Genomic DNA, 23890 nt, shown 5'->3' on the forward strand with positions numbered 1-23890 from the left:
CCGCACTGGGATAATAAGTAGTTAAATAAATAAAGAATAAACATGGCTCTAGGAATCCGTCTCATTGAAGATGAAAAGCATCTGCCTCTCCCTGGCATCTGCTGTGAAAGATATCCCTCCACTGCTGACGGTTCGGCGCACGGCGAGCAGCCAAGTCTATCAGCCTCGCTCTCTACCTTCCGACTCCAACTAATGTCATTCTCACACAGGAAAAAAGGCAAAACAAAACTTTGAGCCAAAAAACTTGAATATGAAATTGAAGAAAAACCATGAATGTGGTTTTAAGTTAACTTAAGGTATTTTCTTTCTGTAACTTTAAGGTTCCCTTAGCCGTGTGAAGGGTCTTGGGGTTTAATTCGCTCTTTGGCACACTTCCTAGCATTCAGTGTATCAGCTTTTCTTTGGCTGTTTGGGCTTAGCGCCCTACAATGAGCCGCTTTCTCAAGACCAGTGAATGAAACAGGGCCTAGATGGGGAGGATAGAATGTAAGTGTTTTTCACAGTATCATCTGATGTCACCCATAAGTGAACATTGACACGAGGGGTTATTCAAAATGCAATTAAGTCATTCATGGTCAAATCTAGCACTTGGTCTGGTGTAGCAAATCGTGACAGAGTTATCTGTTGCCAGTACTTCTCACTCCACCTCTTCTCAGACGTGCCTAGGTGATGCGCCAGCAGCGCCAGCAGTGACTCACAGCACAGCACACCATTCCTTCACGTCACTCCTCTCCACTCATCCATCTTTCCTTTCTGTGCCAAGCAACTTGTCAGAAAAGATTAAAGGAGAGTTGGGATGAAATTTCCCCTTGTTAAGACCTCCCTCCCACAATGTTTTTCTTGGCCCTGCTTCATAAAGGGGGTGGTCGAAGAGATGGCCCTGTGTAGGTCTATGTGTCTCGGTGTTTCCACGCGCATTGAAATGCTCATGAGTAATGGGCTACTCAACACCTTCCCTGGCTTAAGAAAAGCAAGGTTTCATTCTCTTCAGAATACTAGATGTATTGTATCCCTGACACCTCTACTTTAGTTAACTTACTAGACTAAAGTTGACTGACCACCCACAAAGCTCTGTAGGTTTGGAAGAGACTGTGGGATTGGCCAGACTTTGTTCCTTTTCCTTTCACAACGCTTATGAGCTTCGCTCTGTACAGCATGCACTGAGTCAGAACCAAAGTTAAGAAACTTCCCAATTCAATATCTGTTGAACTCTCGCCAAAAGCTTTTTGCAGGATTCATGTCAAAGGATTTTCCAAGAATCAGCCGAGACTTTGTTCTAAACTTTTCTCATGTCGTTTTTTTGTCATGCAGCTGTCTGCCAGTCTTCCTTTGTAAATTCCCAGAAAAAAAGTGAAGTATCCTCTTCCTCCTCAGGTGCACTGTACTTCCCCTCATTTGAACTTGTTTTATCGCCATGGGGAAGGGTAGAGGGATACGTGATTGAGTTAGGATACTTTGTGTGCAGTAAGCTTGTCCAGTTTGGCAATGGAGACTAATTGAGTTAGTGGTTGGACAGCATGACAGCCTTTAGGCTAATATGGCTTTAGAATGAGCCAAGGAGAGACGACATCTCAACATCCCAGTTGCTCCCTGATGCCTGTTCCAAATGTAAAAATTAATTAGAAAGGCTTTGCCAAAATGTTTGTCGGTTTGTTTTCTTGCCGGTCTCTCCACCAATCTCGAAGAACTGGAAAGGGGAGAAATACATTCAAGAGCTAGCATAATGATGGTTAATTTGTCGAACACCTGCCACCACAACCACGTCCAGACCCACTTTCCCCGGGGAGGATTTGTGCGTGTGTTAAGTGTTTACTCGTGCGTGTGTGTGTTCCCATGCTGTGATATCATAGCACTTCGTGAGATTTGAGTCCCATCTGGAAGACAGTGTTTCAATTTCTTAATGGGAACATTAAATGGCCAGGGGTCCTCAGGGAGTGAGCCTTTGGGAGGTCCCCCAGTTCACCTCTTGTGGTAGGCTGGGTTAGAGGGGGGCTAGAGGGGGTGGCCTGAGTCCTGGTATCCCCTTGAGCCTTTGTTTCTCTCCAGGATCATTTTCTCATTGTTATACCTTCACTTCACTTTAAGCTGTAATGCTGAAGGAGCTTATTGTTCGACTTGAACTTGTATTTTTTGATACTTGAAGAACTGCAGATGATAAGGTTATTATGTCTTTAGAGAGATCATGTTGAGATATAGACTACACTGCTTTTTATTTGCAAACGTGCCTTTTAATAGGCACTTCTCCAGATGCTAGTTTGTTGGTGTTTACACGAGGCTCTTATACTTGTCTGCTGTCATGCACATTGGAATTCATGCAAATGAGCAACACTTTGAATCTGAATGTTTTGTCATCTCTGCTCTCTCTGTGTTTCCTCCCAGGTGTTAGGTTTTGATCATCCAAGAGTGGGAAGTGTCTTCTTGTGGGGACCGAGGGGGAGCTGTGCCAACCTGGAACATGGTGCCTAACATCCAGCCTCCTGTGCCCCTCCAGCACAGAGGGGCAGCACCAGTCATGCTGCTTCTGCTCTGCTGTATGGTGGTCTGCTCCCATGCAGACAGTAAGTACCACTCTGGAACTGTAAAATCCCTTTGTGTTAGCCTTAAAGCCAGACACGAGGACTAGGACTTTGTATCTGGGTTAAGAGCAACAGTGCCGATAATGTCATTTCATTTGTCAGCTGCCTCCTAAAAGAAGCGTCGCTTTTCAGAGTGTAGCCGCATTTTCTGCTTGCATATTAATTGTTTGTTTAGACCAGGGGTGTCAAACTCATTTCGCATCGTGGGCCACATACGGCCTAGGGAGATGTCAAGTGGGCCGGACCATTAAAATTATACCATACTCTGCTATAAATAATCAAAATATCATGTCTTTCTTCTGTGTTATCTAGTTTAATTGATATAAAGACCATATCGTATAAAGTCCGTCCAACCGCTTTAACAAGCAATGATCTCTTCGGTGGTGTAGTTGGTTAAAGCGTTGTACGACTACATATTGTTAATGCGAATCTGGGATCCCAAGTTCGCGCCCCAGTCGAGTGAATCTCGTAAGATATTCTTTAACTTTTACTGTGAGAAAATGACATAATTCTAAAGGCCTACGGATGTATCACAACATTTTAATGTGTGAGCACTAATATCAGATCAAAATGAACACATGTAGCCTTAATTAAATATTGAATAACGTAGGGTAGTCTACCGTCGGAGACAACCACTACGCCTCATTCAGCCAGTTTAAACGGCTGCTAGATGACGCTGTTCATTTTCAAAGCGCCGATAGTTCGGCTCTTTGGGCCGGCACAATCCGGAAGAAACCACCAAAATCCATGAATTGCAGCGAATTAAAAATATTAATTCCATGTCTTTTATGCATTTTTTCCACTTTCAAATTATCCTGCGGGCCTGATCGAACCTCCTTGGGGGCCGGTTCCGGCCCGCGGGCCGTATGTTTGACACCCCTGGTTTAGACGTTTAAAAGAAATCAACTCATGCTGTGCAATTTACTGCCTAATTAGACTTAGAACATACTGCTTCAGTCCATTTACATTTAGTCTCCTTGGTGAATTCCAGTAAAGAAAGCATCAACAGCGGCATTTAGAAGGTAGCTTTTGTAACAGTAGTGTGCCTCTGGCAGAAAAGGATGGTTTGAAGTGAATTGGCTCTCCTGGCCCCTGTGACTGAATGGATGTTAGGGCTATAGCATTCGGAAAGATGTGTCACTGTCACTAGGGCCAGAGGCTGCAGGGGTTGGGTGTGAGACAGTGCCCTGCAGCACCCAGGTTCAGGGACAAAATTAATTCTGTGCATGACCCCTGTGAGGCCTCCGTCACAGGGTTACTGTAATTCAATTAGACCTGCTCTACGAAGCTCAGATAGGATTTGTTTTACTGTACCACCCCCCCATCCCACATCTCACTCCTTCCTGTCACTCTCTCTCTCTCTCGCTCTCTCTCTCTCTCCTTAGATTTGAAAGCTGGGCCAGAATTAAGCTGACCTCATTCCTATATTACTGGCTCCCACTACTACATTCTGGGAGAGCCTTTATCTAATGACTGATTCAATCACATTTTCACATCCTGTATGTTCCATGTGTTTTAGCAGAGCGGGCTAAGAGTGTGAGGAAAAAAGAACAGTGCTAATGCGAAGGTTTTGCCAGACAACAAAAAGTACAAGAAAGAAAAGTACACCAGCCTGCCTACACAATTGTGTCAATCATTTTTTGTAGCAGGTGGCAGCTTTTGTCTTCAACAATAATTGGCTATGAGTAAACCTTTAGTGTGCTGCTTGCCTTTCTATTCTATATACATGCCTTCTATGTCAACTGTCCCTGTGTGTCTATGAAAGCAGGTCCCCGCTGGTCCCCAGTTTGAGTAATCATATCATTACAAGATAAAAAAAAGACCCAGCCAGGCCTTTTAATTACCAGACAAAGATGCTCTTTGTGGGATGTCTGATGCCGTGATGAACTGTAAGTGGCATCTTCTGGTGGTGCACATTGGCACTGATCCACATTCAATAGTCATTCAATAGTCATTCAATAGTGTTTGTGAGGACTGGAGGTAAGGAGACGGATGGCATGCAAGGACAGGGCAAAGCAACTGTCGACAACTGAAAAAGGGAGAAATAAGATAAATATAGAAATTACATTAACATTAAGGCCGGAGCATTCATTCGAAACAATGTTGGAATCGAGTATAATGCATGTGAAAATCTGAAGGCCTACTATTACCTGGAGTGTAGACTACCAACAAACACAGAATTAGAATAAGACGGGGGGGGGGGGGGGGGGGGGGGGGGAGGGATAACAGCCACCACAAATGGAGGGGTTGTGTGCATTTGTTGTCTGTAATTCATATGGGTCTCAGTTAGGCCTATGTGTACTTGATAGTAGAAAGAATGACAAGGCATGGTAGACAGATACAGGGTGGAGTGCCTGGCTGCACCAAACAAACCCTGTGATTACTGTGTCTGTGAATGTTCTCAATTGCCAGCCTTGATAGGATGTTCAATAGACCGAGCAACCACTGGAGGAATCTGGATCCTACCTAGATTCCAGAGACCAGAAGGTCTAAAACTCTGCGGTCGTCTGCTTCCCATTTTTGGAAGGGTTCGTGCTGGTTCAGGATGCTTAAAGAGCAAACTTACTGTTGTGCTTACAGTACTTAATTACTTACTTCAAACCATTCCCACCTTGTTAAACAAGGTTTATTGGTTTGTGGTTTTGGACACCGTCCAGTTAGTGCTGCAGGCCTGAACAATTTCATCTGTTTCAATAGTACAGTACATGGCATAAAGCACACCCACCCCCCACCCATGATTGTTCCAGTTCTATGTGACATTGTGACATCATTTATCTCATATCATCATTGAAGCCTGTCGAGCGACGTGTGATTACCCAGAGTGCTGATCTCAGACGTCCCATCGATCCCTGGGGAGCCTAGTCTAATCAGCCCCTCCTTCCACAGCCTTTCCAGTACACAATAGACCAGCACTCAAGGAAGGTCGTACTCAAAGTCACCCACCACCCACAACATAGCACTGCACTTAAATGTAATGGTTATCTTTTTGTTGTGCTGTCATTTTGAGTTATTTCATTTGCGTTAATGTGCCTGTGATGTATGTGTGGGGCCCCCCTCCCTGCTCTATCGTGTTCTAATCTGGGCCTGCTTTTCATGTGTTGTCTTCATGAGAGTTAAGTCCAGTGAGCTTGTCATTGGTGTTCCTTCCACTCCCCCTGGCAGCTAGGTTAATAAGGCATCCTAAGGAGCTTTCAAAGGTTAGCTTGACTTTACCAACCAAGACAACGTCAGACACTTGAGTCTGAACAAAACTTGTTAGCCTAATATCACTTAAATGGCAAATGACTGGATTGCATTCACAGCCGGGACATAATTGCCTTCCCATTCCTTTAATGTGATGCTTAAAAGCCTCTGAAAGAATAAAAGTGTGTTTTCGAATTGTTTCAACCACTAGAAGCTGAATGTACTGTATGAGAGGAGTGGAAACCTTTGTAAATCAATTATCCATTGTTTGTTTAGACTTGAAAGTGGAGAACAGGGGGGGTTAGAGAGGTTGGCGTAGAAGGGTATTGGGCGGCTGGAAATTGGATTGTGTTTTTAAGTGTCCATATGGTCACCCAGCTAAAATTGACATGGATGGAAATGGATTCTTTTTAATTAAAAGTAACCACATCCACCACGGTGAAGCACTTGGAGCCTAATACTGTTAGTCCACAGCTGTGGTCTACAGACTATACTGTCCAAGAGAGGGAGGGGGAGAGGAGAATGCATCAAGAGGGGGCAGAGGCGGTGAGGAATGGACAGAAGAGGAAGGGAGGCTAAGAAGGTAGGAAATGGAATGGAAAAAAAGGAAGAGAGAGAGAGAGCGAGAGAGAGAGAGAGAGAGAGAGAGAGAGAGAGAGAGAGAGAGAGAGAGAGAGAGAGAGAAAGAGAAAAAGCTTTTCATGTTCCTGGTGCAGCAATGTCAGGATGGCGGAGGGGAGTGAGTGTCGTCAGAGGTTAATGATGTGAGATTAATAGTTTAATTAGGCGGCTGGATTGCAGGGCCAGAGGCAGTCACCCAAACCCTTCACCATGGCCTGGATTCAACACCGCCATCAAATGACAGGACAAGCAAGTGTCCTTTCCAGAGAGGGCACATGGAGTAATGGCTCAAGACATTTCAATCTAACTGTTTCCCATTGTTAGGTTTATGCACACATTAGCCACATCATCCACATGTCAAGATTTTTATGGGGATCTCTGACAGGGAGTAGAGGGGTCTTCTCAACATGAAAATTGGGTTGATGTGTGTCTCTCTGTCGGTCTGTCATTATTACAGATACATGTTTGGCATCAAACAGTGAATGCTGAGAGGTAATTCTTGCCATGCGATGAAATCACTCAAAGTTTTATTGGAAATAAATATCCCCACACAAAACCACTCATTGGACCACTCTATAAATCATACTATTATTCATATTCAAAGTGTCCAAGGATTCATTTGCACCTTTCCATATGCAGCCTAATGCTCCTTCATTTACAGTCACTTTAGCTCTGCTGTTTATCATGTGCTCCTCCAAGGCACAATTAAAGCCAATTAAAATCACGCAAAACAGCCTGGGAAAACGGTATCATAAACATACCTGTGATCTAGTTATTTTTATTTTTTTATCAGTAGGTTGTCTTGACTGCAAATCAAATGTTTAAGTATTAGACCAAGACTCTCAGGATTGTTGGTTATAGACTGAGCCAGGGTCTGTTTGTTGGTCCAAGTCCCTACAGTAGCGTAATTAAATTTCACCCACAGTGCGTTTGGGGGTGAATACAACAATTTGAGACCCCTGTACAGGATGGGCAAGGGGATGAAATATGGGAGAACAATAACAAGGGAGGTCTCTCTGGGAAAGCTAATTTCAGGGAGACAAATTAATAAGGTTAGTGGGGTCAGACAGGGGGTTGCATTGTGATGGATGACATAAGTCCCAAAAGAGGGGTCTTGATACTCTCTGAATACTCTACTGACTGAGTCAATCCCCTACCCCCTCTACCCCCTCCCCCCCCCACCCCCACCATGCCTTTCCTGCATTCACTGATCTCTGGCCCTCCCTCGCGCACCCCACCCATCTTCCCCCTGGGGATCACTTAGCCCTTTCCCCACAACTGGTCCATCAATGACAGGGGCCATGCCTAGGTGACGGCTGCCCTTTAGCCAAGTGCATTAACAAAGCCCCCTGCCATCCCTCTCCTCTAAGCCCCTCCCACCTCCACTTTAGAGACTAGTTGACCATTAACATCACAAAGGGCTCCAGCCGCTGCATAGTCATACATTCAAATGTTGTTTTCCTCCTTTCACTGTTCTGCAACTGAGAGGAACTCTGGTGAAGATGCATCAGAACGTTATTTGTCTTGCACACAGTGTATGATTCTGCCTTTTTATAATCAAGTCAGTTTAAAACAGCAAAACAAATGTGACATTTATGTTCTTCTTATGTTCAAAAAATTATTTTTAAGACCTGAAAAGAAAGAGTGTGTAGTCTAACAATTGTAGTGGAGCCGTACAGTGGGAGATGTTTCTGGCAAGCAAGCACCTAGAATGATCCGCTGCTTATGGGTTTCAGTTTGGGTTTCTCTCGACAGTGAGAGAGGATCTGTACACCTTCTCACTCGCTGTGAATGTAGCAGTTACTACCAAGATCAAATACCTAACCTAAATCAAGGAGCTATAGGTCTCAGAAGAAAAATGTATTGAAGAAGCTTATAGCTAAAGCTCAAAACATCTAATTGTTTAGTATTCGTTACATTAGCTGAAAGCACTAGTGTTCAATTGACTGTGTCCTATTAAAAATAAATGTTGTGTTATGTGGCCAGAGAATTTCTAGACACACCACTACAGTGCATCTTTGTCTGCCTTGTCTCTTTGAACTGATATCTTGATGACATGCCTGGCCACAGGTAACGTGGCACGTTTGAACAGACAGGGAGGGCGCCAGTGGAAACGCCTGAAGTCATGCAAAACCTCAGGCCCACCTTTTTATATGATACAACTCATCTTAATGTGGGGAAGATCTATATCATCAAACACCCACTAGAGCCTAAACAACGGCATTTATAAATAGCAGCTATGAAAGCTCACCTTGGCTGTGTTGGCCAGTACCTTAGGTATTGAATGCCCATTCTTCTTCAAAACAATTGCGTATTGTCAAGACCAGGCAGTGTTGGAGAGTCAGACTGGGGACATAGCTACTGTATCCGCCTCTCAAGTCTTGTAAGGATAAAAGCTCTAATAGTGTTAATGTTGCTCACACGGGGAGGAGAAGAGAGTTGGGTAATTGCACTCAGAGTTTATGTTCTTCTCTCCTCCGTCCTGAATAATTCAATGAAAGCTGGAGGGCCCAGATAGAAGCCTTTCCTGATTGTCGTAGGGAGGGTTGAAAGTTTAATGCTGTTGTTCTTTCTGCGTGTGTATTTTCCAGTAGAGAGGTTGATCTTGCCTATAATGGGGGTGATAAAAACCTGTTTGTTTAGTAAGAGCATGTTTAGGTTGTGGCTGAGTTGTTTGGCCTAAATGGCTTGGATGTTGTCCTTTTGAGGCTGCGCTTCTTTCTTTGGTTAGGTCATTGGTATTCATGAACAACATAGCCTGTTATTGATTGTTCGTCAGTGCAAGCTACTGCTACAGTGTTATATTTACAATAAAGCAAATATTGGTGCAGTTAGTTCCAGCTACATAATGTTTATGAAATTAAACAGGCAGACTGAAAGGCTTTTTACTTGATCTAGGTAAATAACTAGCCAGGGAGACTGCATTATGGGCTTCATTCCAATAAAGCATGCAACTCTGCAAATGGTCTGAAAAAACACCTTAATGGAAAGGTCCCATTAAAAGCAACCACAGCTGATTCCATCTGACAAATTCCCGCTAAGTGTGCCGAGTGAAAATGATAACTTGCTAATTCATTATTAATTAGAATGAATGGTTACCACTCGGCCGTGGCATATCGATCCTGGCACTCAGCTCAGCAGAGTGGCTCTCAATGGGTGCTCTAGCAGAACTTGGGAATCCACAAACTGTTGTCCACACCAGTGCCATTGACTCCCTGCTGTCTCTGCATTCATTACTGTCTTTTCTCCGGAGCCTTCCGACATGAAGTGGGAATCTTCAGTACAGCTGCCTGGGAAACATGCCATAGCACCGCTGTTGCCAGAAGCTTTACAGCACACACTGAATGAGGAGCCTATATCATGATAAATACACTACCAAGCCATTTTCCCATTTATTCATTTGACAAGCACCCCCCTTTCTTGCCCCTTCACTGATACGTGACACATTTTCAATTGCCTCATTCTTCACCAAGCCACCACCTTAACCTGCCCTTGCTCTGCCGAATGCATGACGGGAAAGGTCAAAGGGTAATGCGTGTGTTGACAGGTGTTCCTGGTCACCTGTTCCAACACCTCGGGATTTGTTTGGTTTGGAACAAAAGAGTCTCTAACAATACCCCAAGGACCTGGCAGGTCAAGACCTCAGGTGTCTTTCATTTCTGCCCTGACCTCCGATCCCAGCGACACCGCTGTAGGCACAAGTTAACCTGAGAACACCCCGCTAATCCCCCCACACACACCGCAGGGCAGTATAATGGACTGCCTCAATGCAATCTATCACAGGGATCTATGCAGATTTGTCAATAGGCTGACTGGGGGCCAGATCTAATCTGGTGGCCGGTGTGCCTATCTCTGGTGTTTTAAGTGAGAAAACACCCGTCTGTCAATGTAAAGTGAGGGGGATATCTGGAAATAGATAACCTGAAGCCTGAACGAGGAGGAGGGGAGAAGTAATCTTTCTGTGGACAGTTTGGATTACAGTAGCTTCCGCAGTGGTGTTCCCATGGAGATGGCAGAGAGGAAAACAAACCTAAATTTAAATGAAATAAATGTAACAGTTCGGTTGTGTTTGCTTAAAGACTTTCTCATCACACTGGCTGTCTCCAGCGCTAAGCGAAGGATTTGCTAACATACCCAGACAGGTCACTGTGTGGTAGTCTGACACATCTCACTGTATTTCTCATGTGGCTATGTCATGTCTGACAGGCTGAAAATAGAACTAAACTATGAAAAATTGGGAGGCTGGGTGTTTCTTCTTGTAGAAAAGAGCTGATGAAAATTGTCTACCAGCAGGGTTTCCTAAAATGCCAGTTTAGACAGAAATATAGGACTACAACAAAACATAAGAAATAAGAACTTTCCGGAAATAGATTCGGCATGAGCAAACCCCTACCATCCAAATGTAAGAATTGGTAGGGTACCCTAACCCCCAAAAATGTCGAGGGGCCCGGGTCAAGGCTGATGTTTGAGGGCTACCAAGCATATTCAAGGAAGCATAAATCAAGGGCGCACATCCCAAAATACACTCTGTCAAGGTCCTCTCAAAGGTCAACGCTGAAGATTTGTGAAGAGAGATGGTAGTCTGGTTAAGAGGATTAATTCATCAAGGGCTACCAGTGCCCTCTTGTGAGGTCGTGCCCCTTCCCCCAATCCCCACTCTAACCCCCCAATCCCCACTTCACCCACCCCAAAAGAAAAAACTCCCAGATTTGATTCAGCCTGTTATAGCTACCACTATACAGGCTTTAAGTCTGTGTGTTTATTTTGAAGCATGTGCGCTAATCTGCTTAATGCCCCCTGATTGTAGCACTTAGCAGAGATGGAAATGACCCCCATATGATGATGATAAACATTAACAGAAATATTGTTGACAGATGTTACCCGAAAACAACTCGAAATCTGAATGATGCTAATCAAATCTTGATGCTGTGAACTCTTTAAGGGCACTGATGCACACATCCATATCAGGAGACTTCTTCCATCCCTTGCTTTCTCTCGCGATTGCCGTGCAGTTTTGCCGCTGTCATTCTTTCGAAAAAATCCTCATCTAAAGGATTGAAAAGGTGTATTTATGATGTCATGTCAATCAAAACCTTGTCTCCAGCGAGAGTCGGGAGAAAATGTCATTTAAATGTCAGGTTGGCAGAGGTAGTGGGAGAGGTCAGGGGTGAGCTGGCGGGATGTGTTGGATTAGATTGCATACACATGTAGCTACACAGTGCAGGTACACAGGCAGGCCTAGAAACACAGTCCACACTCACTGCCACTTCACCTGTTTGTTTTTTAATGGAATCTCCACACAGACAGCCTTATCCTGTTTTTATCTCACTGTCTCCCTTGTGCACTTTAGTTTTGACCTTACTTCCTTTTCCCCCCCGAAAAACGAACACACACCCATACACACACAATCTCCCTGCAGTATACCTCCCTCCTTTTGTAGCACGCAGTTCACATATCTCGAATCTAGTGCTTACACAGTCAGGGTACATGGTCGTGGTGATGGGTTAAAAGAAGCTGAGCTGCAGTGGAGATGTCCTCGAGCAAGGACAACATGTGCCACACCGTCACCACTCCTCTCCCCCCCCCCCCCCCCCCCCCCCCCCCCCCCCCCCCCCCCGCTCCTCCTGCCAGCAGCGGGAGGACACACACACCAGCACGCATGCACGGCACACAGACGCTCTCTCACACACACACACACACCAGCACGCATGCACGGCACACAGACGCTCTCTCACACACACACACACACCAGCACGCATGCACGGCACACAGACGCTCTCTCACACACACACATACACACACACACACCAGCACGCATGCACGGCACACAGACGCTCTCTCACACACGCACACACCAGCATGCGTGCACGGCACACAGACGCTCACACACACACACACACACCAGCACGCATGCACGGCACACAGACGCTCTCTCACACACACACTCCAGCACGCATGCACAGCACACAGACGCTCTCTCACGCACACACACAGACACACACACACACACATAAATCCATAGAGTAGCATTGGCAAGGAGCAGGAGGATGATTCAGCCCTAGCAGACAGAGACACTGCGTGTGTGTCTAGCAGGAGGTGCTATGTTATGTTAACTAGATATTGATTTTGTTGCCCGCGAATCTTATATTAGCACACACAAAAAGACAGAGGCTTGTGGGGGAAGACTGGTTTTCCATGTTGTGTTCTGTTCCGGGTAAACACACACCACATGTGTACACAGCGATACAGTGATAATTCAAAGCCTAGTGTGTCTGTGTGGGCAGGGTCCCCCCTCCATGACTAGGGCTGAGGTGAGCTTCCCTCCTCTGCTGCTTACAGAACTGAAGATGAAACATGATGTAGCACGGAACATAATAAGGGCTGTAAAAATCTCCAGCATGTTATAGATTACTTTACAGTGCAGGGTGTTCAATGGCGTGTTTAGTAGGTTCTGCATCATGTGTTAGTGTACATATTTGTTTTGATGTCACCTAGTTGGGGTGGTGCTTGAATGGGTTTCGCCGTTGGACATGCTAAGCTGCAGGGCGTGGCACTAGCCTGTTTCCGTCACACTTGAAATACGACATGTGCGCGAGGAATGAAAACAAAGGAAAAAGCTGTGCTGATGTTTTAAGCTTGGCCTTGTCAACACATGAACAGTAGAAATATAATGGAGCGTTCTGTAATAACATTGTAGCATAGCAACAACAGAGACTTTAACACCGTGTCCCCTTCGGCGTTTGGAAGGGGTTGATTTGAAGTTTAATCGAAACGGTTGTAATTTGATGGATGATTTGAGTGTCCTCTACCCATGGACTGTGCTCCTTGCTGGATGGATAGTCCATATTTTTGATTGTCTACTTCCTTCGGAGAACATATTAAGGCCTGGAACACCCTTGTTTTTGGAGTGCCTTCATCCCAGCTTTGTGTACAGAAAGCTGAGGGTGAAGACACACAGAGACTGTGAGCTTCTTCCACCATCCAGCCACAGGTGTTCACAGCCACAATAACCAAGAACTCTTTTATTGTCGGCTTTGTTATCGAGTAAACGATATCCGTAGGTAACCCGTTTTACATGGTAAGCTGTGTGTGACCTTGGCGCTAACATCCTTTCTTTCTCTCCACCCTCTCTCTTCTCTGTGACGCTCTCAGGCACGCCGAGTTTCGTCAAAACCCCTGAGGACCAGACGGGCATCTCGGGCGGAGTGGCGTCGTTTGTGTGCCAGGCGACGGGAGAGCCCAAGCCCAGGATCACCTGGATGAAGAAGGGGAAGAAAGTCAGCTCCCAGCGCTTTGAGGTGTGTGCACCCGTAGCCCTGGGTTATGTGAGCGCCGACAGGCAAGCTCTTGCCGGCTCACACGCACGCTGTACACACACACGCACACACACTCATGCACACACACACATATACTGGCCTAAAGAATCCCCATGCACATTCACCTTTAGAGAGAGTGACTCTTCCCCACACAGACACACACACACATATATATATATATATATATAGTCTGCTTCATCTAGGTTCACATGTTTTCACTCTCCTCCTGATTTGATTCTCGCCTTTGTGAGTCTGTATGAACGTCTTACTCTTCATCTCTCTCCTCTGTCCTTGCACCTATACTGTGCTAGCCTATGTAGGCACAGTGAGAGATCACAGCGGGGGTGATGTCACACCCTGTTCGTGATGTCACACCCTGTCCGTGATGTCATAGCACACTGCTGGGAGACCGTGTGTGTGAGAGAGAGAGTGACCGTGTGTGTGTATGTAAGTGTGCATCTAGAAGTGTGTGTGTGTGTGTTTGGAGAAGGCGTAGGGTCAGCACTGGGACTACCAGATAGATTGTCTAGAGAGATACACAGTTTCCTGTTCCATCCTCGTCAGGTGATCGACTTCGATGACAGCTCTGGCTCGGTGCTGCGGATCCAGCCACTGCGCACCCACCGGGACGAGGCTATCTACGAGTGCACCGCCACCAATAGCGCCGGGGAGATCAACACCAGCGCCAAACTCACCGTGCTAGAAGGTGAGAGACCCTCCCCCGTCTCTGCTCCTGCCCTGCGTTTTCCCTGTTCTTTTTATCTTCCTTTCAGTTCCCTCCCACAAACACACACTGCATCAGCTCTCTCTTCCCTTCTCTCTTCCCCTCCCTCCCTCTCTCCCCCCTCCCTCTTCTTCCTCTACTCTCTACCCCTCCATCTCTCTCCCTCTCTCCAGCACAAGCTGCTGCTGTTGAGGCTCTCTTTAAACGTGCCCCAAAGCAAATACATGTGTTTGACTCCATAATTTATCCATAAGCATTGGTGAGCCCTGAGGATTCCTGACATTGGCAATGTCACAGACTATCTGCCATTTCTTCGACGCAGACTCGACTCTACAAGGTGCATTTTAAGTTGTTAGGTGAAAAACAGACCTGTGTCGAAGGTTTGGATGTTGTCTGGGGGCTAATATGATAAGTGGATGTTATTGTAATTTTCACCCTGTGCTGAGATAAGGCTAGTCCTTCATTTTACTGGGTAGATAGACTTCCTTCTAACAGCCTGTGAGTGTAGTTATTGGATTAGTCCGGCCAGAGGTGTGTCCAACCCAACCTGATTTCTGTTCAAACCACAATCTGAATGTAGGGAGTTTTCCACTTTCACTTGTTCGTTCATTCATCTGGAGCGAGCCAGTGGGAAGATTATCCATGTCCAGAATCGTTATTCCAACTCTAAAATGTATCTCTTTTATTAAAAAACAGTTCTCTGTTCAGAATCTCTCTCATCTCCCATGAATTCCTTCTCCCTCGTCTATCCAGATGTATATTATGATATCAGTGGCCGGCTTGCGTCATCTCGCTGGAGGGACTGTTCCGCTCGCTCCTTTTCTTTGCCCAGTGGCAGAGAGGAATACGGCTCAATACACAAACAAACACTGTCAATATGACACGAGCCACATATAAACAAGATGACATTAATCAGGGAATTACTGTTGAAGTGAAGATGCGTTTTCCAGTTCTTGCGTCAGTGGGCTTGAAGTGCGCAGCCCCTTGAATGACAGGAAACTGAAGTCATATAAACTCACCATGTTGAACTTGACACGTGTTAAGAAGTGAACCAAGGCTCCTTATGCAATCCTGGTGTAAGTCAATCATTTATGATTGACCTATAAGAGAAAACAGGTCAATATGCATAGTCTCTTTCTACTGACATGATGTCGACAATGTGACGTGCACAGCGTGGAAGAAAACCCTCAGCATGCGTCAGGTCACGGGTCAGAAGCTGAGCCCCACTGTACAGCAGCCTGCAGTGTATTTATCACAAGCATAGCAGAAAAGTGTGTGTATGTGTGCCTTTTTGTGATCTTGGTAGTCCCAAGCCACAGTTAATGACTGTACGTTCTGAAGTGCCCACACACACACACACACGCACATACACCCTCGCTCTATTTTTAGACTATAGTTTTTTCCCCGAGTGATATGTCATGTCCATTTCATCTGAACAGCAAAAACCAGGAGCGCCAGAGAGTGTGATGGATGATCATTGTGTTTAATAGCTGTGTATGAGGCTGACTCACTACTGCTGGTGTTTGCTGTAGTCTGACTACAGGCAACACATATGGCCCCCCCTCCATCCGGTGTCTTAATGCTGGACAGTACAGTACATAACCTACTTATGAAACACTTTGAATGAAAGTTGATCTTGATAAGGAGTTTTTAACTAAGCAACATAAGAGGGTATTAATGACAACGGTTCCTCATTCTAGGCTCAACATACCTGGGACTGTTGTTGTATGTTTGTAGGCAATACGGGTGAGATCTCTAGCCTGACTTCTTTCTTTCTCGCTCACTCTTTCTCTCTCTCTTTTTCTCTCACTCTCTCTCCCTCCTCCTTGCGGTCTCTTTTTCTCTGGTTGCCCTTCTCTTCTTGCCCCCCATCCCTCCCTCCACACCCTGTCGTCTCTCTGCATGACTCCCTCCCCCATGCCAGACTATGGTGTTAGCCACATCACCTGGAAGGAACGGCCAAGGCATGTTTTCACACTCTCAGAGGCCCAGCACCATTTCACAGTCGTCCCTGAGTCACTCTGTAATTCTGTCACGCCGCAACGGCAAGGCTCTTTGTTCCTGCCGGTTCTCACGCCCTCTCACGAGGGGAAGGTCACCCACCACCACTTGGAGCCCCAAAGTCAGCTCAACGGGTCTCCTCCTGAGTGTGTGTTGATCTGTGTGTGTGTGTGTGTGTGTGTGTGTGTTTGTGTTGCCAAATGCGTAGAACTCCTGAGCTGTAGCTGTGTAAACCGAAGTTTGCCATGCTCTTTGTTGTTCCTGTGTAACTGTGCTCGACCCGGGGTGGCGTGGCGTGGAGAGGTGGAGGGAGTGAGCATGGACTTCCGTGGGTGGCGTGCCGCGAGAATCTCTGATTTGGTACTACTGTATGATAACACTGTCTGTAGGTCTGACCTGCATGAATGAATGAAGATGCAGCAGAACCCTCTGGCACAAAAGGCAGAGATGGGTGTATCTGTATGGAGGGGTGCGTTTGCCTGTGTTGAGAATCGTTGGTATTGTATTGGTATTGCATAGGCAGTGTGGTACTGTACACTATACCTATATCATGATGACCTTGGTGTGATGACCTAGACACCAACAGTGGGCCCCCATTTGCAGCAAAAATGATCAATGGTGTCATATGTTGCATGATGTTCAGGAGGCTTGGTAGTCTCGGTGCTGTCCTCTGATAGTCTCTTTGTGTCTCTACTCTGCTCCTCGTGCTGTCTTTGAGGGAGCAGTGAATGACAGGCCGACTCGTCTCTAGACACGAGAATGTAATGTTAGGGCTGCACCCTTAAGCCTCGCTACTACTCACTACTTGTCTTGCATTTGAGATAATTCATCAGCTTTTGAAGTTATCAACCAGCATATTCAGTAGATGTCTTTGTCAAGACATTTTTGTGATTAGGAACTTTTGGGTTATGGAAATAGAGATGGAAATCAATGCTTCTATGGGAAAACAAGGAATCAATATTGTATACAGGAGCCAAAAGGTTAGTTTTGAGGAAAAACAAGTTCCTTTATTATGGTCTATCTTTACTTCAAATAGCACTGAATCACCCAGATTTGTCGACTTGGAAAAGAGCAATCAATTTGGGGGAAAAAAGAAGTATTATACCATAAGAAATACATAAAAAAACCTCACCTTGTATTCAGTGTCAGTAAACAAATTACAGAGCCACTGGTTTGGAAAGGGCTTTATATGCATTATGGTCCCATGGCTGGCGTGGAGGCAGAAAATGACTGCATTACAATGTGAGTAATAAATATGTCAGGAACCAGGCAAGTAGGGACATCAACCTGACGGGGTAAACAGCATAGAAACCTCATTGTGCCTCCTCCCAAGTATGAGAAACACTGTGGGTAGGCCTGCATCCCAATGATTTAATGCAGCACACCTTTTTCCGACAACTTAATCCACAGTGTTCTCCAGTATTCAAATCATTCACAAAAAGCGAGGGTTTTGTAACTTCAGTACTTTTTCACCTCACTTTTCTAATTCGTCTCCTAGATGTATTGGCGTCTGTAGTTTTCATGTTTTACTTTGTATTACTGGCTGTCGAGAGAGTTGAATCATTTTCAGATATACGTATTTTTCCTCTCTGTGTTGAAGGTGTCCAGAGATGTTCATCTATTCTGCTTGCCTTCTATTTATAAACAAAATTGCACTATACAGACACACAGTATCATACACACACACACACTGTTTGGCACCTTACCATAGGTGTGATCTCCGACTGTTCCTAAACTCCAGTCTGATGGTCGATGTCACAAGTTTAATTTCTCCCACCATCTGCTGGCTGGAGGCCCAGCGTCGTAGATCACAACCAGCCTGACAGATACAAACTGCATCTGTCTACCAACGCTTCTCCCAAGGACTCACGCAATATGGCAGGGCGGAATCACTCTCCTAGCCGGCCACCCAATCAGCATCCCCCTGCATCCCTGCCTAACCTTCAGGTGCTCAGCACCATGCTAGGGAGAGGACACGGCTGCTTTCTAGGCCAGGGCAAACGTGTCAACTCCATCTCCTGTACATCTGCCTACGAGATTAGTATAAACCTTAGTTGGATCGTGACTTAGAGGTCATCTAATGTTCATATAGACCAGACATTAGCCTTCTTGTAGCCTTGACTTAAATGACACCTGCATGTGCCAGTCAGGTGCTCCTTGTAAAACAATATCTCCAAATACTAATATGTGTGGGAAATGTCGCAATTGCTGGTCATGTTGAAGACCCCAGGGGATGCTATGCATTACGATGATATAACCAAAACAAGGAACAAAGGAAATAGGGGCCTCGGATTTTAATGGGTGAATCATTGTTCTACCGGTCGAATATTTTATGCGTATGAACTATAAATCAGGCCTACATTTTAGCAGCTGTCATAACAGAGATTTTTTGGCTGGGCGTTTTTGTGTTTTCTTGGCTGGTAAGCATATGCTATGAGTAAATTATTTAGTTTAGTTCATTATTGAAAATGTTGAGTGAGATGATAGTGTCAAAATAGCAGGATCATACTTGATGAAGGTTTACAGTATGCTTCATTTATTTACATTCTATCCCTAACATCAGTCTGTCTAAAAGTGCTATTTATTTTATGACCGTCAAGGCTATTTGTGATTTGTGGATGTCAGTTTATTCCAGAGATATGCGTATACTGCTCTGTTTCTATCAGGTAGAAGATGCAAGTGTCTTGAAAGTGTTTGAGATATTTAATTTAAGAACAGTCGTCACATCATGTCGTACCAGATATTTTATTTGACTCTGAACCCTTGTCTTAACATCCTCTCCAGTATCGCCCAAGTTTTGTCTCACAAATTTCAGACATTTACCATGTCAAATATTTGACTGTGATATTGCAGTAATCCTCTTCACATTGCATATGTAAACCAGACTTAATAAACCTAGTCCCCGTCTCCAGAGTTGTCACAGTAGACCTCTCGGGGCCTGATTCATTAGTTCCAAGGAAACACAGCTGACCTGCTGGCTGCCTGTTTAGCTACAGGTGAGGTGGGGCGGTGCTCCTCCCCCCGCCCCCGCCCCCTCCTGACTGTGGGCCAGTGAGCCAACGACTCCCCTGGTCCTGATAGCTATGGATGGATGGACCTGCAGTGTGTCAGGGGGCTCTAATACCCACGCTCAATGAGCTGGCTAATGGGAGTACCTCTTACCCTGACCCCCATCTTCCAACATCCACACAGTTATAGACCCTGGCTTACCCACTGGGCCATTGGGGAGAGGTGATGGGATAGCTGTACTGTAGCCTGGATTACTGCTTGACATTTTCAACACATTTTAAAGGCACTGGTCCATCTCTGGCTTTGGGCCATTTTCTAAATGTTGAGAAAGAACCTTATGAGTTAATTATCGCTGGTAATATCAGCTCTTGACAGGGTGATCTCCTCATTCTGACTAGATTTGAACATGAGTTCTTCAAGTGGTGGTATTGAAATGAGTTGAATAAACAAGTATGCAATGCACTGTGTTGACATCCGTATTCATTAAACTAGCACTTTGTAAAGATTCAAAATGGATGACAGGTCATGCATGCGTATACAAACTCCACCCATGTAATCAAAGTCGAGGCTGACTTGGTGACATTGATGTCGAGGATGTGTGTATTGTTCATTATTCCTAACTGAGAGAGTAAGTAAAGCCTGTCAAAGGAATGGAGCCAGTGAGGATTTAATTAAGCGAACCTGCCACGTTCCACTACACCCACTGCCTTTCTATGGACTCATAAAAGCCACCTCGATCTGCCGTAATTACTATAAACATGTCACAATAAAACACAGGCGATGATTAATTTGAATTGTGGAGAGGATCAATTAAGTCATTTATTTGCAAACCCCTCTGCTGCACTCTTTTGTTGAGTGATTCCATTAAGCGTCACATTTCAAAATTCTGGCCTTTGTTCATGTCCTCGTTTGAGACACCTGGATGAATAGTGTGTGTGATTAGCTCAGTGTCTCGCTCTAGACATGTGCCACCGAGACAGCTAGAGATCCAGCCCTCAAGCCAGGTTTGGGGAACTCATGTTATATGAGAAATGCAGCAAAAACATACAAACTATCCATAGGCTTGAAACCTGAATTCTCATTGATATCTTGTTTTATGTGATCATGATCACAGTGATCACATGATCCCAGTCATGCCGTGAGCTGTACTGTACATCGTAAACCTAAAAGCGTCTCAATAGCTTCACTCCTGGTACACGGTAGTTAATGGAGGATGTGATTGTGCTGTGCTACAGCGCTTGTTGTTCCCCCAAGGTGACTGGGTCGGTCAGCCTATCAGTTTGGATGCAGAGGACCACCTCTGGGTTGCTGTAATGGGTTGCGGGCTACGGTTATGTACTAACCGGTGTGCTTGGGTTATGTACTAACCGGTGTGCTGCAGCATAAATAACTGCCGCAGGCCCCTAGCAGGGCTGTTGATCAAACTGACGACAGTGGAAGTGGGATAGCAGAGAGGGAGAAGAGGAGGGAGGGAGGAAGGGGAATTCAGATGACTGTTATTGATTATGTGCCAGTTGGCGAATGGAAGTTAGGCTAAATATTCTGCTCATTGAGACAAAAAAAGTGTATTATTTCAAAGGTCATGGCATGCATTACATGCCTCTTCTGCTGCAAATAGACTGGTATAAACAGCCCATACAGGGATGATAGAACCAGCAGCAGCTAATAGTTTGCTGCTTCTTGGGTGTCAGCCAGCCAGCTTACCTTTGTTCTGGAAGAGGACTGTGGAGGGTGTGGGGGGCCGTGTTTGTGGTAGGGCTTGACTCCACACAGGTGTGTTCACTTTCACTCCATGACCCTTCAGCAATATTTATATTCCAGTCTCCCGTCTCCATAGAAACTCCATGGAACACCCAAGCCTTGAGATATTGCCTTGTGACACAGACGTTACATGTTTTTCAGACCTGTTTCATTATGGTTTTATACTTTACTAATATATGTTATATGTATTATCAAAGGACATTCTTAATTGTTAATGTTAATAAGAACATTTAAATGTGCTAGACCTTGTGTGAAAAAGGGTTTGTAAAGCTTGTGAGGTTCATACAGACAAGTATTTATTCCATCTGAAAACAACATTTCAGCTAGATAATGTGCTTGGCCTTCTCACTGTTTCCCTCCCCTCCTCATCATGCCTCTAGACTTCTTTCAGTGTGATTCTGCTTGTCTTCATTTGATTACAACAGTATTACATCAATGCCATGATGCTCCATGCAGGCTCTTTGATGCTGAGGAGTGTGTGGATGTATCATCCCTGCTGAGGAGATCTCGGTGGGAACTCAGCCAAACACAATTTAGCATAGGCTGGGAGGGCCCCAGTCACATGGCTGTCACGGACAGTGACACGTGAAAAAACAACTTGCCTTTCAGCGGTTTGCAAGTCAAAAACACTGAGGTTGGCCTACGAATACCTGTGGGACCAGTAGCTATGCTCTGTAACGTCAGCTGAATGAGGTATCGGGTGCCTTATGATGTCACCTACAATATACAGTAGTAAAAGAAAACATTTTGCAAGATGAAACTTATGACTTTGGTATGTGATTATACGGTTGAAAGTTCAACGGTATCAGTGGGAATAGAGTTTAACAACCATTTTGTCTCTTAACATCATCTAGAACAATGTGTTCCACGTAGGCACTCCTCGTAAACACTTATCAGTCTAAGAAATCTCCATAAAGCACGCTTGCTTGTTTACAACACATTATTCTTCCAGTACCTGCATTGCATTTCATTCCTGGCCTTGTTATGTTGTGTTTTGTTTTCTCGGTACAGCTACCTCCTGCTGCCTTCAACACTCTTCTGTGTCTTCGAGAGATGCAAATGTCTGGCTTGTTGATGTTCTCGGCAAGAACAGCCTTAGGGCCAGACGCTTCATTTCCGCAGACGTCATGTGAGAGTTTGACTCCAGACTGGTCGGAACAAACACTCGACTTTCATGCTTTCTGGCAGTGTGTCACTCACACTGGTTGCAGTTGAGAAATAAACAAGACGGAACTGTCTGAAAGGCATGGCATAGATTTGGTGACTCCTCAAAGACATGTTAACATGATGAAGGATCCCTAACAAGTGGATTTAATTACTTTGATTCCCAAATCTTGGGTACTCACAGGCGCGTGCTCAGTACTTACATTTCATTTTGGCAAATTATTAAATGCCAGAAAAGTCCTTGCTTTGCCTCCTCAGAGGCAAATAAACATCTCTCCCCTACATAAAAAGCACTGATGTATGGGTAAAAGGGTACATTTTTAGTGCAGTAATATTTCATGAGGCGAGTAGCTGTGTAGCTGCCTCTGGGGTCTCTCGGTTCTTTCTATCAAAGGAGACATCACCTTTAATTGTTGTCATCCATCACCCGCCAACAGGCACACATGGAGATCACAAGGCCTTCTATTTCTTCTCAGGAAACGAGTTGAGCATGGGTTTAAAGTCCAAGTCCACAAAACTCAATTGTTGTACTTAATTGTTTTTGCTGGGATTTTAATACTGAATGAAATTAAGTATTGGCCGGAGAAAAGCAAAGTACAGGGTTTTTTTGTGAATACGTATGCATTTCCAGTTCATGTTCATGTCATGTCGTATCATGAATAATCTTCTAGAGAGCCTGTCCTCAATTCATATTTTATGCAGCCAGTTTCTTTTTCTGAAACTGGCATGTTGCTGGACTTAGCACTTTGTTAAATATTCACCACCAGCACGTCTAACACTTGGTGCCACGTTCTAGCAAATAGAAGTGGGGAGGTTCTCAAGTATAGAATGAGTCAGATGAGTTTCTGTACACCGTTACAGTGAACGGGCCTGCCGCATACGAGACCCCCGCCGACAGGGGACCGGGGCTGGAGCATTTGTCCCCACAGAGAGGAGTTTGTTTGGGGTGAGAATAACCGGGGCTGACGTTAGCGTGGATGGAGCTCCCAGTGGGACAGGAGTATGAGGACGGGTCCCTTTCAGCGGGGTTCTGATTAGACCCGTCGCCCTGACTGCCACGCTCCACTCACACTGGTAATTGGAGCTGGCAGGAGGCTGGCACGCACCCCCCCCCCCCCCCCCCCCCCATCCACCACGTCTTCCTTGTCCTGCATCACCCACTGCCACTAAAATGTTCATCTTCATCAGAAACCTTGCTGGATTCTTCTTTTCTTGTTAGTGTGGTAAGGCTGGGGACGTTTGGGTTCACTCCTCCCTGACTGGGGGGCTATTTGATGAGAGGGGAGGGAATCAACCCGTTAATAATATCAGACTCCAGTTCTGAAATGTGCATACCGTTACCTGTAACCTTGAGTGCTGACATATCTCCTACATAGGTGGGTTTCTATGCTTGATCCGGGCACCGATCTCAAACGCTATGGAGTTAACCATGATTAAAGTATACAAAACTCAGCCCCATCGCCTAGGGTGACATGCCACAGAGCATGGAATGCTGTACTGAAATAGAAGAAACAAAAGGACACAAAAATGCCATA

The 23890-nt window shown here is 45.2% G+C and overlaps 1 protein-coding gene across 5 annotated transcripts in view; it reads left to right on the forward strand.

Moving 5' to 3' along the window:
• The window catches only part of LOC124472688 (receptor-type tyrosine-protein phosphatase F), a 112129-nt gene that overhangs the window by 34398 nt on the left and 53841 nt on the right, over positions 1–23890 (forward strand). For all 5 annotated transcript variants that reach the window (XM_047027661.1, XM_047027660.1, XM_047027663.1 and 2 more), the window contains exons 2-4: positions 2380–2558; positions 13533–13678; positions 14261–14402. In XM_047027661.1, coding sequence (XP_046883617.1) covers positions 2456–2558; positions 13533–13678; positions 14261–14402 — 391 coding nt within the window. In that variant the 5' untranslated portion in view covers positions 2380–2455. The remainder of the gene's footprint in view (positions 1–2379; positions 2559–13532; positions 13679–14260; positions 14403–23890) is intronic.

This window comes from Hypomesus transpacificus, chromosome 10, assembly GCF_021917145.1.
Source record: "Hypomesus transpacificus isolate Combined female chromosome 10, fHypTra1, whole genome shotgun sequence".
NCBI lineage: Eukaryota > Metazoa > Chordata > Actinopteri > Osmeriformes > Osmeridae > Hypomesus > Hypomesus transpacificus.